At 42.7% G+C, this 18,727-nt stretch overlaps 1 protein-coding gene and 1 long non-coding RNA gene across 9 annotated transcripts in view; one reads left to right on the forward strand and one right to left on the reverse strand.

The window, feature by feature from the left end:
* Nrp1 (neuropilin 1) overlaps positions 1–18,727 on the forward strand; it is a 155,149-nt gene that overhangs the window by 48,901 nt on the left and 87,521 nt on the right. For all 6 annotated transcript variants that reach the window (NM_145098.2, XM_006255825.5, XM_063277784.1 and 3 more), the window contains one exon: positions 12,749–12,930. In NM_145098.2, the coding sequence (NP_659566.1) occupies positions 12,749–12,930 (182 nt within the window). The remainder of the gene's footprint in view (positions 1–12,748; positions 12,931–18,727) is intronic.
* LOC102548537 (uncharacterized) overlaps positions 1–18,727 on the reverse strand; it is a 60,697-nt gene that overhangs the window by 13,754 nt on the left and 28,216 nt on the right. The window contains exons 6-7 of one of the 3 annotated variants that reach the window (XR_005496964.2): positions 13,743–13,919; positions 12,926–13,620 (exon numbers count right to left, since the gene is read on the reverse strand). The exons of the other annotated variants lie outside the window; for them this stretch is intronic. This is a non-coding gene — a long non-coding RNA (uncharacterized LOC102548537). Of the gene's footprint in view, positions 1–12,925; positions 13,621–13,742; positions 13,920–18,727 lie in introns of those variants that run through there. 3 annotated transcript variants of the gene reach the window in all.

Here is an 18,727-nt window from a genome sequence, read left to right on the forward strand (position 1 = left end):
GTCCTTGGTGCTTTTGTTGCAATCATTTTACCTTCTGAGCTCTCTCCTCTACTCCTGGAAAACACACTATTGACTGAGCTGATACCCACCACCACCCTTAAATTCAGCTCCACCAAGCAGTGTCATTGAAAGAAGCTTCTAATCTGTGTCAGTTCCCTCCCGCTCTTTTTTCTTTTGCTCTCTACTTTTTTCAGAAAAGATGGCTGGCTGTTGGAGGGACTTTACTACAATAAGAATAATCCCACCTACTTGGCACTAAAAAAGGTTGCAGGGTAATTATTAGAGGAGAAAAAAAACTTTAAAGATGCAAGTATTTGCCAACTGTAGTTCCTGCAGCTCTGATTAGCAAATTCTCTTGATCCCCAGTGAATAATTACTAATTAATCAGGAGGATTTTTTTAAGCTCTTAAAATTAGCACGTTGGGTTCTGAAGTCTGAAAAAGAATTATGGCTTTATTTCTTCTTCCTACAGTATTAAGAGAAAATGGAGGATTAGGATTTTTCTGATACCATAAGCCAGAGGCACTGCCTTCTGGACCTGGAAGCTGCTCCCTTGGGCTCCCACCCATCCCAGTGCAGGGAGCTTTTTGTGCTAATAGCAGGAATCCTACCGCAGATCATTAAGTCAGTCTGGCACATCAATGAAAACACTTAGTGGACTTGTTACCTGTGGTCAGAGTCTGGGCTGGGTGTTTCTGTTTTCTTGGATTTATAGATCAAGAACCGAAAATAAAAGATGACATAGATTTGCAAGAGACTTAAGGTAACTTTATTTGGAGCGAAAGAGTGTCAAGACACCAGATCCCATGAAGAAAGATACTCAAGGAGCCGATTATTGTTCAGGGCTTCCTTTTGTGGGATTTTTGAAGAAGGAATAGTTACTAAGGGTGGGAGCTATAATCTGGGAAATTCTCTATTTTAATTGATGAAATTATAAAATCATTTCTCTACTGTAAGGTCTCCACAACATATCTGATCTTAATCATATGCATGCCTAGTTATGCATAGGCATGAGATGGTCAATGGGGGATTTTTTCTAAAGGTGACTAGAGGACACAGTTTTGCCTTATTGTGCGTGCATCCAAAACTAGTTCAGGCTGAATCAGCACATCTATTCTTTATATGCAGATAAATATGGACTAGACTTGAATAGAAATTGTCTAAAATTTCATTGTCACAGGGGAGGTAAAATGTATACCATTGTTCTAAGAGTCTGTCCCAATATAGGTGAGGCTAAGGGCTCTACATTGTTTGAAGAGGGGCTCATAATACCTGCAGTTAAAAGAACTAGACTGACAAATGCTCTGGTACAAGAGAGAGGTGAGTGTGTGTGTGTATGTGCTCACAAGTGTGCAGATTGGAAAACTGATCAGTCAAGGACAGTTTTCTATGTGTTTAAAATCTTAGAGGCATGAGGGGGCTAGACCTGTGCCTCAGTTGGCAAAGTACTTGCCTAGCCTGCATGTACTGGACATGGTGCTGTACACATTTAATTCCAGCACTCCCAAGGCAAAGATAGGAGGATCAGAAATTCAAAGTCATGCTTAGCTAAGTAGAGGTTTAGGCCAGTCTGAGCTCCATGAGACCTAGTCTCAAAAAATAAACAGAGGGCTTAGAAAGTAGGTCAGCAGGTAAAGTGCAAGACCTCATTTGATCCACAGATCCCACAAAACAGAAGAAAACCAACTCCTTTCTCCCTCCCTCCCTCCCCCACCTCTCTCTGTGTGTATGTGTGTATGTGTGGCTGGCTGGCTTTCTGTCTCTGTTTCTCTGTCTGTCTCTGTCTTTCTTTGTCTCTGTCTGTCTCTGTCTCTCTCAGTTATAAATGCTAATGTCTTCCAGGTGGCTGTTCTCCTTGGAAACTGAATTTATTATAATATAAATCATGAGAATTTTCTAGAAGGCCAAACTTTGTGCTGTTTTTTTCTGCAGCACCCTTGCTCCAAGAGTGGTATGCTTGACGGTCCCTCCAAAATGGAGGCATTTAGAATCTGAGTTAATACAGCAAGCATTTACTCATGTAAAGGTTTTTCTACAATCTAACATGCCAATAAATCTTAATTATGGCATGAAATTCCACACAGACAGAAGCTTAAACTCCAAGTATTTCCTATTAAAAATAAAACTTTGGTCATTATTTTATTCTACATGTTTTGAATTCTTCGGGGTTTTTGAGACAGGACCTTGCTATGTAGTCTTAGATGGTCTCTAACTCACTATATAGAGCAAAGTAGCATTGAGCTCTTTAGTTAGTCACATGAATCCACCTTCCAAGTGGCAGGGTTACAGGCATCCACAGCCAGTTTTGTGCAATGCTCCAAGCTTTGATGAAACTCAGTGCTTCATACATGCTGCATAAATATTCTAACAATTGAATTGCATCCTCAGCCCAGGAATTATTGTTTTTTGTTTGTTTACGTTATTATCACATTCCCATCTTAGATGTGTCACAACAATCTTAGTTGCTGCTTTTGTTCCTCTGAAGACACTGGCTCAGTCCGGTCCTGTCTCCCTATTCTCTGGAAGTGGCACCAGAAGACTTCTGAACTCACACCAAGTATAGCACATTGACATCACTTCTGTTTGCAAGTGCTGTGCTGTGTCTACACAAACATTTAAAGAGGAATGGATTATGAAATCCAATTTAAGTAACCATGCCCCAAACACAGATTTAGGTTACCCAAAATCCATATTCTAACATTGACACAGTTTCATGAAGTTTCAGATGAACAGAAAAAATAAAGTCATAAATCAAGGGACTTTAAAAATACATCAGAAACAATAAGTGGCAGTTACAACTCAGCAGAGAAATTCCTGCTATACCTCTCAGATGGTATCTAATGACTTTAGCCATTTGACTGGTGGGGAATTAGGGTTTTGTTATGTTTGTTAATCAAAAGGGTTTTTTTAAAAAACCCATAATCAGTGTAGTAGTTAGTCACAGAGAGGGAGGAGCAAGAAAATGGCTATTTAATAGGCTAAGGAAAGACCAAGGCAAATTGAAATTAAGTTCTAGACCTGTAAGCCTCCAAACTTTATAGTCATTGAGGTTTTAATCAGTCAATTGGTCTCTACAAACAGCTTCTTTCCAGGAATCCTCAATCATACCTGCATGCGCACCCCGTGAGTGCTTGATGCTATCAGAGGCCAGAGGAGACCATCAGGTTTCCAGGAGCTGGAGTCTTGGGTGGTTGGAAGGTACCGTGTGTATGCTGGGAACCAAACAATTGGTTTTTGTCCTTTGCAAAATAAACAAGTGCTCTTAACTGCTGAGCCATCTCTCCAGATCAGACACTTTATTTGTTGAGGCACAGTCTCTCACTTAACCTGAATCTCACCAATTCGGTTAAGTTGGGTAACTAAGAAGCTCCAGAGACACTGTTTTCTCCACTCCACCCAGCACTGAGGTCATGAACACAGCAATCCTTGACCATGGGAACTGAGAGTCTTAACTTAGGCATACCATCTATTAGTATAGATAGGTTATAATCTTAATATGTAAAGTTAAGTTCATGAAATTCACCTAATTATTAAAGAACTAGCTACTTGATTATAATTACATAGAGTGGTAACATTAATTTTGTCAAAGTGACATGATCCAGAATCACTTGGGAAGGAAGTCTGAGTTTGTCTAGATCAGGCTTATCTGTGGATACATCTGTGGGGGGATTATCTTGATTATGTTTATTTAAGAGGGAAGACCCACTCACTGTGGGTGGTAACACTCCTTGGGTATCCTGAACTGTCTGATGATGGGAAAAGTGAGTTACACACTAACATGCACATATTCATTAATTCATTGTTTTCTGCATTTGACTGTGGATGTAGTGTGACCAGTTTTCTAAATCGCCTGCCATTGTGACTGTAACCTGTAATCATGAGCCAAATAAACCCTTCCTCCCTAAAGCTATTTTTTGCCAGAGTACCTTATCACAGCAACAGGAAACAAAACTAAGCGAGAGACATTTCCTAACATTCATCATGAGTCAAGAGAAGTGCTAAAGTGCTTTATGGTGTTGGAATTACTCAGAAGGAGATTCACCAGAAAGCCCATGGCCAAACTCAAAAGTAACAAACACTGAGTGAGCCTTTGACAGGAACAACGCACAACTAAATGACACATGAAAATTTCTAAGAGAGAAGGAGATGAGGATAAAGTGAAGTGAGGATGAGGGAAAGATGAGGAAAGGTGAGCTGAGGAGAGGTTTAGAGAGGAGACATGAGAAGAGAGGAGAGGAGAAGAGAAATGAGAGGTGAGGAGAGGCAAGGGGAGATGAAGAGAGGTGAGACAAGGAAAGGTGAAATGAGGAGAGATGAGATAAGGGTGAGGTGAGGAGAGGAGAGATGAGAAGAGGAGAGGTGAGGAGAGGTGAGGTAAGGTGAGATGAAGAGAGGTGAGGTGAGAAGAGATGAGATAAGGGTGAGGTTAGGTGAGGAGAGATGAGGTGAGGTGAGGTGAGGAGAGATGAGGTGAGGTGAGGTTAGGTGAGGAGAGGAGAGGTGAGGTGAGGAGAGATGAGGTGAGGTGAGGAGAGATGAGGTGAGGTGAGGTTAGGTGAGGAGAGGAGAGGTGAGGTGAGGTGAGGAAAGATGAGGTGAGGTGAGGTGAGGTGAGGAGAGATGAGGTGAGGTGAGGTGAGGAGAGATGAGGTGAGGTGAGGTGAGGTGAGGAGAGATAAAAAGAGGAGAGCTGAGGAGAGGTGAGGTAAGGTGAGGTAAGGTGAGGTGAGGTGAGGTGAGGTGAGGACCCTAATCTCCAGTTGCCTGTATCTTTCAACATTATGCTCTTCTGAGCCCAAGCAATGAAGGAGATCCTACCTGAACCTTAAATGTGTGCCTCTTTTGTAGTATACCCTGACCTACTCAGAGATGGGGCCTGATCTTGGGTGATAAGACTGCAAAGAAATGACCATCGAGATAAAAAAAAATGCTACTAAAATATTTTTGTCTTTCTCAATAGGGTTCCCAACATCAAAGAAAGCTGAGTCACATTGTGCTCTGGACACGTTTGTCAGCATATTATATGACACAAATATGTATAAGCACATGGTTTATGAATAGATATTGCAATAGACATCACAACACTATCTATGGTTAAGAACTTCGATGTAGGGTGTCTGTTGAAAAACCTACTGAAAAAAGGGGAGTACAAACGATGTCAAACACACACACACACACACACACACACACACACACACACACACACACACACACACACACACAAATGAGCCCTAAATAAAAAACTAATGTGTTTCAACCCCAATTCTAAAGCACAGAAAATAGAACAGTAGGGAAGCTAGAGGGGTGGATGGGTGGGTGGGTGAATGTTAAATAGCTGAGGTAAATAAGATGACAGATGCATAGACAGATAGGTAGCTTGGTTGGTAGATGATAGCTTCATAGTAGTTGATTGATACATTGATAATGGATTAGCTAAGTGACAAGGGATAACAGCTTAATTGATATGGTAGATTGATTGGTAGAATGATAAAAAGATGATAAAAATAGATAAATGGTATGAGATAGATAGATAGATGATAGATGATAGATAGATAGATAGATAGATAGATAGATAGATAGATAGATAGATAGATAGATAGATAGATCAGTGTGATAGATAATAGCTCAGTTGATAGGTGCATAGGTTGGTAGATGGATGATAAATGGAAAGATAGGAATGCAGGGTGAAATGCTTCAAGAAGGAAACATTTGGTTATGAATATAGAAAAGAAACTTGACATGGAGCACAATGACATCATAAAATAGAATTGCCTCCAGGGTAACTCTGAGTTCTGAATGGATGTTGTGTTGCAGGCTAGCAACTAGGAGAAAGCAGCCCTGTCATAGTGTGCCTTTGTTTCTGGGAACACTCAGCAGAGTCTTTAGCAGGAGGCTTCCTTTGTGCTCTGAATCTGGGACATTATCACCCAGGTTGACTTCAGAGGGTCCTCCCCCTGAGTCACCATGAGAGACTGGAAAGCCTGTTCCAGTCCCTCCCTACTGTGCTGATCTGCCTATATCTAGAGGATCAAGCTACCACACCCTCCACTCTCCAGTATCCATGTGGATTTGTTCCCACTGCTCAGCTGAATTGGTTCTCATCACAAAGTCCCTGACACTCAGCCTGGGCTGGAGGACACAGGCCATAATGGCAGGAGGACCACAGTCACTTTCAGCCTAGCTGGCTCCCTGGAGGATGAGAATGCATGCACCATCTCTCTTTGTACACTCTCGCCTTTGCTCACACTAAAATTGCCATAATTTTCATCCTGAGTGACTCCCTAAGGCCTCATTTGAAACTTTGGAAGAGAGTGGATCTTTAAAAAGGGGTTGTGTGTATTTGTTCAAGATTCTCACTTCACAGGGACATGGGGCTGTGCTCTTGGAAGAAATAGCCCAGAGCATCTTTCTTGTTTTCTCCTTGCTTCATGGCCATGATATGAACAACATTCCTTCACTAGGTTCTCGGCTGTGATGCATGCTCACCACAGTCCCCAAACCCAAAGGGCCAATTCCAACTGATACCTCTAAATTTGAGAATGTAACGTAACCTTTGCACTTGAGAAGTTGGATATCTCAGAGATGGTTGTGAGCACCATATGAGTGATGAGAATTGAACTCATGTCTTCTGAGACCTCTACCATGAGCCATCTCCCATCCCAGAGATCAATTTGTAATCCAGTACTAGGCATATTTCCTCTTTGTTCTGTAAATGAATTAGAACTGAGTGCTCACTCTCTATGTAGACCTCTCATTCCTCACAGCATACACATTTTACTTGTTATTAAAATTCTGGGGCTGGAATAACAGCTCAGTTGGTAAAGTACTTGATAGACAAACATGAGGGCCCATGTTCCGATTTCCAATATACATGTAAAATCTGCACATGGTGATTTGAGCCTGTGGTGGTTTGAATGATAATGGCCTCTATGACTCATATATTTGAATACTTGGCCCCTCGTTGGTGGGACTATTTGGGAAGGATTAGGAGGTCTGGTCTTATTGGAGGAGGTGTGTCACTGGAGGCAGGCTGTGAGGTTTCATGAAGTTTCAAAAGATACATGCTATTCCCAGTGTGCTCACTCTCTCTCCCACTCGTGGACCAAGATGTGAGCTCTCAGCTACACCTGCCTCCGTGCCTAACATTAGAGTCCACCATCATCTTTTGAAACCATAAGTCAAATTAAACGCTATCTTTTATAAGTTATTTTAGTCATAGTGTTTTGTTACAACAAAAGAAAAGAAACTAAGACAGAGCAGACAGAGCCTGTAACCCCAACACTGAAGATAGAGACAAGAGAATCCTTGCAGCTTTCTGGCCAGCCAGAGTAGATAAGTCAATAAGTTCTGGGAAAACATCCAGAATCAACTTCTGGCTTCCATTCATACATACAGGCAAGCACACTCCCACTCACATATACATATACACGCCACATACATGTAGTTGTTGAGAATGTTAATAAGCACCTCCTAATATGAATGTATGTAAATATTTGATACTGTTCTAGACTGTTTTTTAAAATGGATTTCTAAAAAGATATTTTTTTTTAACTACCGAAGAAGCTATGGCCATCATAAGGTTGTTCAAATGTCTTGTTTAGGACATTGGAAGCCAGCCAGAACTCCTGGGGGATGGCTCTCACATGAAACTGCTCCGAGCCAGCATGCAGACAAACATGTCTAGCTTCTTCACCAAGTGTTTTCAATGCTCTTTCCAGTTCTCTGGGAGATTTCTTTTCTGAAGTACGCATAAGAATGAAGTATGTCATTCTTAGATGGAAATTTGTCAGTCCTTTACAGGCTGTTGGGTACGATTCTGAAACCTTGTTCAAAAGACCCCAGCACTACACAGAAACTTGTTGCTGCAGTTGGGGACTTTGTCTCTGGATGTTCCTTCACAATTTAGGGAGGGAGCAATGTTGGATATCCGATTGCTTCTTCCTTCTTGTGCCCTTGTCAGGTGTGAGGGGATGATCCTTTTGGAAGATCAGAAAGACAAACACCCTAAGATTCTCCCTTCCTACCGGCTCCAGGGTGTATGGAAGCAGGTAGAGGGAGATGGTGTCTGGTAGCTCTCTCTATCAGAAAACATCCCACAGAGAACTGACTTTCCTTCAATTAGCAGCTCCTCCACAGTACCATGGGTCATCTCTAGTCTCCTGAGAAGACCCAGCATAAGTGTGTTCCTCATCTGTTCATTGCTACACTCCTCTAAAGTGTCTGGAGCCATTCTTTAGTGACCCAGTGTGCTCATTCCTCAGGCACTTTCTGCCTTAGCTGGCCATTTTTCTAAAACCATAATATAGGCCTACTAAAAAAAAAAAGGAATAATCCCTTGGTCATTCTTTTTTTATTTTTATTTATTTATTTTGAGACAGGGTTTCTGTATATAGTAGTCCTGGCTATCCTGGAACTGTTTCTGCAGACCAAACTGGCCTGGAACTCACAAAAATCCGCCAGCCTCTTCCTCCCAAATGCTGGGATTAAAAGCAGGCAGCCCTATACCCTGCGTACCATGGCCATTCTTTCAGGAATTCTTAGAAGGAAATCTTTATTCTTTTGTCACTCTCACGGATGATTAGGATTAGAGATATTTCACCAGGTAGGGTGAGGTTGGGGGATTAATTAATGCATGCAAAGGACTGTGACTGGTGAAGGGCTAAGAGTGTAAGGCCAAGAACAGTCAAGGAAAGATCTGTCAGCTGCTACTCTGGAACTCAGCACCTGCGGGACTATCTCTTTTAATTGCAGAAGACTACATGGATCTTCCTGTTGCTTTTCCAGGAAACGCTTATCTGCTCAGCCACTTTAATCACACAGGGAAGAGTTTGAAGATAGAGGATTCCAATAGAGGGAGAAAGCCACCCAAAAAATATCCACTGTACGTTTATGTTCCCCAGGCTGGCGATAACGTCTCACACCTGTAAATCTAACATTTAAAACATGTGAGGATTAAGAGCACACCGTGAATTTGAAGCTGGTGATTCAGGATCTCGAGATCCTGACTTAAAAAGAAGAATGAAGTTTACATTTTCTTTGCAATAAGCAAGGGGCCACATCACATTGGCATTGGGTACAGGGACAGAAGGGGCCTGCTTCCTAAATTCCCGGATGGAAGGGCGTTCCCTTCCTTAGTCACCTAGTTTCCAGAGCAGGATGAGTTGATTTGGGGAGCTTTCTTTGTGGTTTCATAAATTAGATTCTTCTTGGTGTAAGTTTTCAGGTCTCCCCTAGCTGCTGGAGCCAAACAGGTCTCAGTCTCGGTCTCGGTCGGGTTCCCCCCCACCCCCCTGCCCTTTTCTCATTCTGTGTCTCAGCTGAGGATCCTGACAATCCAACCAAGCAAATGTGGTTTCTTCACTGGCAGCAGCAACAGAGCAATGCACAGCCTTTTGGAGGGTTGGGAGGGGTGGGGGGAGGTGGTGGGAGGGAGTGTCAAAATTTGCAAACTTGGGATCCTGGGCACAAGGCCAGTGAGCTGCCTTGGTATTCTGGGGAAGGAAACTGGCCACCAGCTTCATTCTGTGCATGGTGTCTAACATCTAACGGGGGAAAAACGGTGGGGAGCAGGGCTGGTGTCAACTCCAGGGGGAGACGCAAGCTGCCTCCTCTTCACTCCTTTGGGGATGTTACTCTTACAACTTGGGCAAAATCCATTCTCCTGAATGTGTGCATGTGTGCAGGAACCTCATTTCCTATATTGCTTGGACGTGATTGGGTAGTACTTTGAAGGGAGTGCTAAAATGCTAGCAGCCTTCCAGCATCCAAATGTGACTGCAGTATCCCTGAATAACTCAATTTCCTAAACTTGGCACTGGCTATAGCTTATCTCTTGCTAGGAAGGGATTCTAATTCACACCCCTCACACTTTTTAAAAATAGCTTTTATGGTTGCCAAGGGGGAGGGCCTGGTATTTACTACCAGAGAATGTATGAATTAAAATACTAGCTCTCTCCCCTCTCTCGCAGGAGTTAGCTGAGCACTCTGATACTTGGAAGAAAACCCTCCCCACAGAAATGCCCTTCCTCCTTCACAGAGCCTGCCCACCTCTCTTATTTGTCCCTGGAAGGCAGCATGCAACAGGATTTAGTTGCTTAGTATTCATACCGTGTCAAGATTGGAGTGAAAGCTTATATTGCAAGGCTGGGTGTGCGCGGTGGCCAGACCAAACACAGCAAGCAGTTCAAATCACGGTTAGATTATAAGAAAGCACAGGGCAGAGCCTGCAGGCCTTTCTTGTCAGTGGAGCAGTACATGAAAGCAATCACTCCATAAAGACTGGTTGGAGAGGCTGTGGTGGGTCCAGACTTGTACTTCCAGGGCTACTGTTACCTCTGAAAGTTGTCTAGGCTTTTAACTATATTTTCCTCCTCTTCCTCCTCCTCCTCTTCCTCCTCCTCCTCCTCCTCTTCCTCCTCCTCCTCTTCCTCCTCCTCCTCTTCCTCCTCCTCTTCCTCCTCCTCCTCCTCTTCCTCCTCCTCTTCCTCCTCCTCCTCCTCCTCCTCCTCCTCTTCCTCCTCCTCCTCTTCCTCCTCCTCTTCCTCCTCCTCCTCTTCCTCCTCCTCCTCTTCCTCCTCCTCTTCCTCCTCCTCCTCTTCCTCTTCCTCCTCTTCCTCATCCTCTTCCTCCTCCTCCTCTTCCTCCTCCTCTTCCTCCTCCTCCTCCTCTTCCTCCTCCTCTTCCTCCTCCTCCTCCTCCTCCTCCTCCTCCTCTTCCTCCTCCTCCTCTTCCTCCTCCTCCTCTTCCTCCTCCTCTTCCTCCTCCTCCTCTTCCTCTTCCTCCTCTTCCTCCTCCTCTTCCTCCTCCTCCTCTTCCTCCTCCTCTTCCTCCTCCTCCTCCTCTCTTACCTTCCCCTTCTCTTTTATCTTTTAAATATAAAACATCTCTTCCAGGATGGAGAAAGGAATAATTCCTCAGTATACTTCCACATTTCACAAAGGGACAGTAATACTAGAGGTGTTATCTGGCCCCATGATTACTACTGAAGTAACAGACTCAACAAGGGAAATGGTGTTTGGACAGTAATTCACATATGTGAATGCTTAGCTCCATCAATGCCAGCTTTATTTTCTTCTCGCGATACACAAAGCTGGCAGACAATTTTAACTGATGAGGTAATGTCATCTTTAATTTAAAGAGCCTTGAGCTGTCCACTTTAACCAGTGATATCATCCTGGCGCTTGTCTCCCGGGGTTTTCCGTAGACATAAGTCATGGGTCCTGGCAGTTTGAAGAGAGTTTGTTAGTGACTGCACAGTCATCATGAAGATTTCCTTCACTTGATTTCTTTTAAATTGCCAAATACGGTTTATGTGACTGTCATATTTTAGCCAGGGGCCTGAAATGAATATATCCCAGGATTTTTAAAAGCAAGTTGAGGTTTGAAATAATGGGTTGCAACAGTTTCACATGAGTTCTAGGAGAAAAAACGAAGACAAATCAGGTTTGTCTGAGTCCCAGGTAGCGGCTTAGTAAGAATGGAAGGGCTGGGAAGACGGCTCATTGAGCACAGTGCTCAATGCACAAGCGTGAAGATCTGAGTTTAAATCCCCAGCAACCAAATGTCAAAGCCAGGCATGGCAGTATGCATCTGTAACCATGTGCACTGGGAAGTGAAGATGGGGTGGGGGTGGGGCTGGAGCTCGGTCACTGCTCAGCCGGTCCATATTAATCAGTGAACTCCAGATTCAGTAGGAGAATCTGTTTCAAAAAATAAGGTGGAAAGCACTTAAAGATATCCAGTGTTGACCTCTGATCCAAACACATACACACAGACACACACACACACACACACACACACACACACACACACACACACACCACAATGGTTTTAAATAAAAATAGAAAAAAGGAAGTCAAAAGAAAGACTAAAAAAACAAACCGCCAAACCAGTGGAAATCTTGCTCTACTCAGGGACACCTGTGTTTCCTGCTGGACGTTTTCTGCCCTTTTTTTAAGATCCTTGAGCTCTGAGCACACATTAAGCCAGTCTGATCTTTTCACCATTTTCCTTGATGACTTCACAATTGTGGAGTCTCTTTTTCCCAACAATATCTCTTTAAAGATTCTGACTAGTGAGTATAAACAAAGTGACTCTCCACTTTTACGTACCCCCACCCCTCTTTTTCAGTTTAAATCATGCTTCGTGACACTCGTGTAGGCTGGGGACATATTCTGTCTCAACCGCTGAATGTGGCTGAAGAGAGTCCTTTCTCAGAAGACTGGAGTTGGGCAGAATGGCGTTAAATAGTGAAGAATCTGTTTATTATTCTGTGGCCATATGTTTAGAAGGTCTCTCATAGAAATCAAAGTATTGTTCATGGGGCACTCTAGCCAAGGGGACATTCTGAATTCATAAGAGAAGCTTGCGGATTGAAAAGAATGTCCCACATTATGCACAGGACACCCCCTACCCCAGACAAAGCAACACTACTTAATAATAGAGAATTGTGCTTCAGAGATTTTGCTTTTTCTTGTTAATTGGTTACTTTAACTGACATTGTCTGCAAGCATAATGGACACCATTATTCTCAATGGTTCTGTGTTGTTGATAATGTGCACGGGCGATGCAGTCCATTTTAATTATTGCATTTCACTGTCTCGTCCCCCTGTGCTGAGCACTGTGGTAAATGCAGATGGTGCATTCCCCACCCCCTTGACGGACCAGACCAGCTGTTACATTTCTCAAAATGTGAAATTGAAAGGGCCTTCCTCCCCACCTCACGACACCTCCCTCTCTTGTTTGCAAGGTATGACTATGTGGAAGTGATCGATGGAGAGAATGAAGGTGGCCGCCTGTGGGGGAAGTTCTGTGGGAAGATCGCACCTTCACCTGTGGTGTCTTCAGGGCCATTTCTCTTCATCAAATTTGTCTCTGACTATGAGACCCACGGGGCAGGATTTTCCATCCGCTATGAAATCTTCAAGAGAGGTAAGTAACTTATATAAGAACAAGAATGACTAAATGATTCTTTAGTGTTGCTTGAGGTTTCAAGAGATCATATGAAAAGAAAGATGAAGGTCACGGCTCCATCCTTTCATTTAAAAAAATCATTTTTCCCTTATAGAAATGTTGGAAAATATTTTGAATAGAGTGCGTTTGAAATGGATCAAAAGTACTCAAAAATAATAATTTTTAAAAGATGCCGCCATGAAATGTGTTGATTAGAGAATGTATCACATTGAATTCTCTGAAAGGCATTGATTCTTGTTTTTTTTTTTTTTCAGAAATATACAAAAATATTGCTCTCTTCCCTGTCCCTCTCCCTCCTGTCTCTCTCCATCCCCCTCCAAGATATCTAACCCAAACTACACTCTGCTTGTTATGTAGCCAAGAATGACCTTGAACTCCTGATGGTCCTGCTTCCACCTGCTGAGTATAAGAATCACAACTGTGTGGCCCCATACACACAGTTTATACCTCCCTGGGGATGGTGCCTCAGGCTTCATACAGGCCAAGCAAGTCCTCTACCAACTGAACCATATCCCCAGGCATGAAGTTTGATTTCTTTTGTGTCAGTCAGGGCAGTTCGTCTCTTTTACCTTAAATCTGTGGTTGATAATTTCCTTTTATTTGCCTGACAGTTCATAGGCTTCCAGTTTTGAGAGATTATGACCACGCCTTGATAAAAACAAAGTTTGACATCTTATAACCACTTTCAAAGATTACACACACACATACACACACACACACACACACACACACACAAATATGACTAGATTACTTCCCTAAATGTCCCCCACCTTCCAATAAGATCAAGCTGGGACATTCAAGATCCAATCTGAAACAGGTTAACACTGTGAGGTATCTGGAGACCGTTGCACATTCTTCTTGTATTAGAATTTGTTTCTGATACTTAAATTTTTCAGTTGGCCAGTATTTCTTGACAATCCAGAAACAGTGACTAAGTCTAGAACATGCTGTGAAATACAGGAGAAAGTGCCTGTTTGAGTAGGAGATAAAAAAATCTAGTGACAACAGTGTAAAAAAAACCTAAGGTATTCCAGGTGAGCAATGGAACCAGGGCCCATAGCCCACAGCAGGAAGAAGCACTGGGAGTTTGGAAGCTGTCAATATGACGTCTTTACATTATGAAGATGCCTGACCTTACCTCGTGTAGAAATAACATCTTGCATAATTATATGTAAGCACAGGACTGGGCAGACAGTACAGTGCTTGTCTTGCAAGCATGAAGACCTGAGTTGAACTCCTAACAGCCAAGATGTGTTGCCTATAATTGCAGCAGTGGGGAGCTGGAGAGAGTAGGATCCATGGAACATGTTATTCATCTCTACTTAATGAGCTAGTGAGACCTTGTCTCAAATTTGTTTGAAATAAAGAATAATACCTAAGATTGTGGCCTACACATACATATGAACCCCTGGTTACACGGATCCATGCTTTCTTGCGTTAAAAATTGTGTGACTTGTTACCCAAGGGGCATTACCTATCTGTAGGTACACACACATGCATTCACATGTGCTTGCTTTCTTGCATATGGTATCATCAAGGGCAACAGGTGTCAGAAAAGGAGTAAGAATAGGCTTTCATTTTCAATATTTCTGAATGATCTGCAGGTAGTAGAGAAACAGATGAAGGGGAGGAGACAGAAGAGGGGGGAGAGGTTGCTGACTTTTGCGAATTCTTCATTCTTCAGAGCCCACACCCCAAGCACAGTTAGCTTACTCTCTTGTCACTCCCTGTATCTAGAGTGTTGCCTTTTCACTTCAGTTTCATACAACAGACTCAGAAAATTACATCTTCTTTCTAAGTCGACTGCAAGGAACCAACAAGTAAACCAAAACTGTGCTTTTGCCAATGTAGATTAATCCTCTTTGAGGCCTCTGCGTGGGCCACCAAGCCCCTGTCCTTATAACCTCTTCTGCTGGCTTAAGTCCGATCCTGCTGGATGCTGGACAGGGCCTGAGCAGCCTTTGCCTTCTGTTCTTTCAACTGTCACTTACAACATTGAGCATCCTGCTCCAGGACTGTCTCTGATCAGAGTGCTCACTTCTGCCACTGCCTGTCAGTGCGGATGGCTGGCTGGTGTATTGGTTTCCTCATCAGTGGAATCCAGCACAGCCATGTAGATTTGGATGAAACAAAAACATGTAATTCTGACGCATGCCACTGACCTGTGCTCGAGAGGAACAGTTACAGCAACTACCAGTGAGCCAGTTCTTTCCAGTCTCAGGGAAGGAATTCCTGTATGTATCTTCCAAATTGCACTTGACCTTTTAGGAAAGTTGGCTCCAGCCTCTTCTCAGGAAGCATTTCTAGTTAACCTGACTTTGCTGTGCACATGCTCAAGTTGTCCTATGTGTGTACACCTGATACAGCACACAGAGTGTATGGACAAGTATACTATATATACACATATATCACATTTACCAATGTTTCTCTTACTATCTTCAAATTTCCCCCATGTAACATATGCTTTATTTTCCAACACTGTCACTTCTATTTGAGAAACTAAAAAACCTGCTTTTCTACCACTTCCCCTATAGTCTGTGTAAAAAATATTCACAAAACACATGCATAAATATATATTATTCCTCAGAAGTCATTTAATGGTACAGAACTCATAGATTTCTGATCTTCTGAAAACCCAGCACTCCTTTGAGGGCTCAGAAACTTCAAAAGTCTCTAAAAAAAAAACACATGGATTATACTGATCATAGTTTAATGCAACCAGGAAATTAATTTTTTAGATGCTGGCTTTGAGGTTTTCAGGCAGTGGATTACAAGTATGAGAATTTGCTATTCCTAAGCCCAGGAGCTGAGACCAAGGACTGTCCTGCCTGCAGCCTTAGTACCTCTTCACCTTTCCCCTGGTCACCTCAGACCACCTTGATTCTTACCCCAGAGCCCTGATGTTCTTTCACATCTACTCTCCCAGATGTAGGAACTTTGGGCCAATAGCCCAACATTCCCCTAAAGATCCTTCTCTGAGACATTCACACCTTGAGCTTGTCATTCTTCCACTATCCTGTCTGTTAGCCTGGGCCACCAGCCCCACCACTTAAAGAGTCTGGAGCAGTTTGTGTAGACCTCAGTGTCAGGGGCTGAGTGGCAGTGTTTGGTACAGACTGTATAATTAACATTCATATTTAACAAGAACCAGGGACAGATGTTGTTCAGTTGGTTGAGTACCTGCCTAACATGAAGGAACCCCTGGGCTCCATCCCCAATATGAGGTAATCTAGTCATGGTATAAATTCTATTGCTTGGTCATTGAAGACAGGAGTAGCAGAATTTCACCATCATCCTCAGCTACGAGGAGATGAGGCTGAATTCCTAGGAAATAGGGGACCTTATCTAATAGAAACTCCAGGAAAGCATTGTAGTTATAATTATCCTATCCCCTTTGTCATTAATATACAGATCTGACTTCATTGGTAGCCACATAAGGCACTTGTCATCTTCCAAGTCATGGTCAAACATGGTACCCCTCTAGATTTATGTGTACAAGCACTGCCCCCTTTGCAATTCACTGGCTTCCATGTTCAGCCCTGGGAGCTTCTGTGGAGTTCTTGAGCCCTCTCCTGCCACTGTCTCCTGTGAAGGGGGCATTTTTTTTCCAATGGGGCCAACTTATACAACAGTTAAAAAGGAAGATGTTAAAATGAGACAAAAATAATCAATCATTTGGGGTTGGGGATGCGGCTCAGTCGGTAGAGCACAGGTATAACATGAGCTATCCCACTTGAAAGATGAAGGCAAGAATATAAGAAGCTCAAGGGCATCCGCTGCTACAAACCAAGTACCAGGCTAGTCTGCATTTTCTGAGGCCCTCTCTCACCAAAAACAGCAGAGCAGAACAAAATAAGAATGTTGGTGTATGGTAGAGAAAATGAGAAACTATCATTTTCTTTTTCTAATCCAAAACTCAGAGCCCTGTGAAAACAAGGATGGCTCAGAGATACCTGAGGCTCCACGGTTTCAGTGGCCAAGATGTGGAGTCCATATCTTCTGGTGCTCAGCCTAGTTCTCTCCAATCACACCTTGAGATTTCTGTGGTATATTGAGCCATACCCAACCTGAAATCACTTCCAAGAGTGCATGATGTTGCCTGACACTGTGGAAATGTTGAAAATTGTGTAGTTCTGAAAGTGGAGTCAATGCTGGTCAAACTTTATTTTGTCTCATTGAACCATAGTCTCATTTGTCATGATAACCTTTCTCAGCAGAAGGTAATAATACCTGCATTTGAGTTCTCTGTGTACTTTACCTTAGAAGGCCTAACCAAGTGTTTCTTCCTCAGAGAGGAATTTGAGACATGACGACACACTGCATCTTAAAAGTAAAATTCTAAGATTGACATATCATGCCTCATTCAATACAGGGATTTATTGTTTATTAGCTATGCAATTGTAAATTAATATAAAATAAATAATATGTTGATATGTAATTGTGGTATGTGACATATAGGGGTATGTATATATTTTGTAATTATTTTATGTGTTACTTATGAATTTGTAAGTCAACTTGGCATTATCAATGTTGTCTGAGAAGTTCCAAGAAAATTCAGAATGGAATGAAAACCTTCATCTAGAACTAACCTGGTAAAATGCAACAGATTCATGAGGTTTTAGCCATAATCAAAGATCTGGAGGTAACATGGAGTAGAGTGAGCCCATGTAAGAAAGTTTAGGAGGCATTCTTCACAAGCCAGATCATTTTTGGAAGGTCAGGTGTATTGTGTCCAGGTAACAAGCCCTGTTCTTTTACACTCCTGAAGTGTGAATATATAACTCAGGTGCTAGCCAACTAATTTTCCCCAGAAGAACTGCCAGCGCCTCAGATGGAAACTAGGCTTATTGACCTGAGTCACTAAAACTGGCTTTGATGTCTAAGAAGTTACTTCAAGTCTTTGGGCATGTCTATTCAATTCAGTGTCAGACTGGGCAGATGGCTCAATCAGTAAAGCACTTGTCCTATAGACATAAGAATCTGAGTTTGATCCCCAATACACAAGTAAAATGCCAGGCATAATAGAACATGCTTGGAGAGATAGACTCTGTTCACTGGTCAGCCAGTCTATCAAATCTGTGAACCCTGGGTAAGGTCCAAGTAAAACAGAGAGACCCTGTCACAAAACAACCAGGTGGGTGGCACTAAGGAAAGACCACAGAGGTCATACTCTGGCTGCTGCATGCAGATCCACATGCACTTGCATACACAGAGTCATACATTCATGCACACAAAGATGCAAAGAACAGTCTTGATATGTCACCTTCCTTCATCAACTCTTTGAATTCTTACAGTGACCTGTGAGTCACAGCCAGCCACTGGTGCAGGGAAAGAGAAGCTAACTTGAACATTCTTGGATTCAGTACTGAGATTCAAATCCCATTTTTGAGACAAGAGAGATAACCCAGTTGTGAAGAGCACTTTTTGCTCTTAGAAGGACTCACATTTGGTTCCCAGTATTCATATGGTAGCCCACAACCATCCATAACTCTAGTTCCAGGGGTTTCAACCTTTGTGGGCACCAAGTACTCCTGTGGTGTATATACGTGCAGGAAAACATAAACACAAACACACACACACACACACACACACACACACACACACACACACAATAATTCTTTAAAGGGGAAGGGATGTCCTGTTTTCTCTGCTTAAAATGTGGCTACCTGAAGATCAGAGCAGTGGTTGCCACAAGAGAAAGCTGGCATTTCAACTGTGTAGACAGCACTAACCTGATTGGTGCTAGATGCCATAG

The sequence above is a fragment of the Rattus norvegicus genome, chromosome 19, assembly GCF_036323735.1.
Source record: "Rattus norvegicus strain BN/NHsdMcwi chromosome 19, GRCr8, whole genome shotgun sequence".
NCBI lineage: Eukaryota > Metazoa > Chordata > Mammalia > Rodentia > Muridae > Rattus > Rattus norvegicus.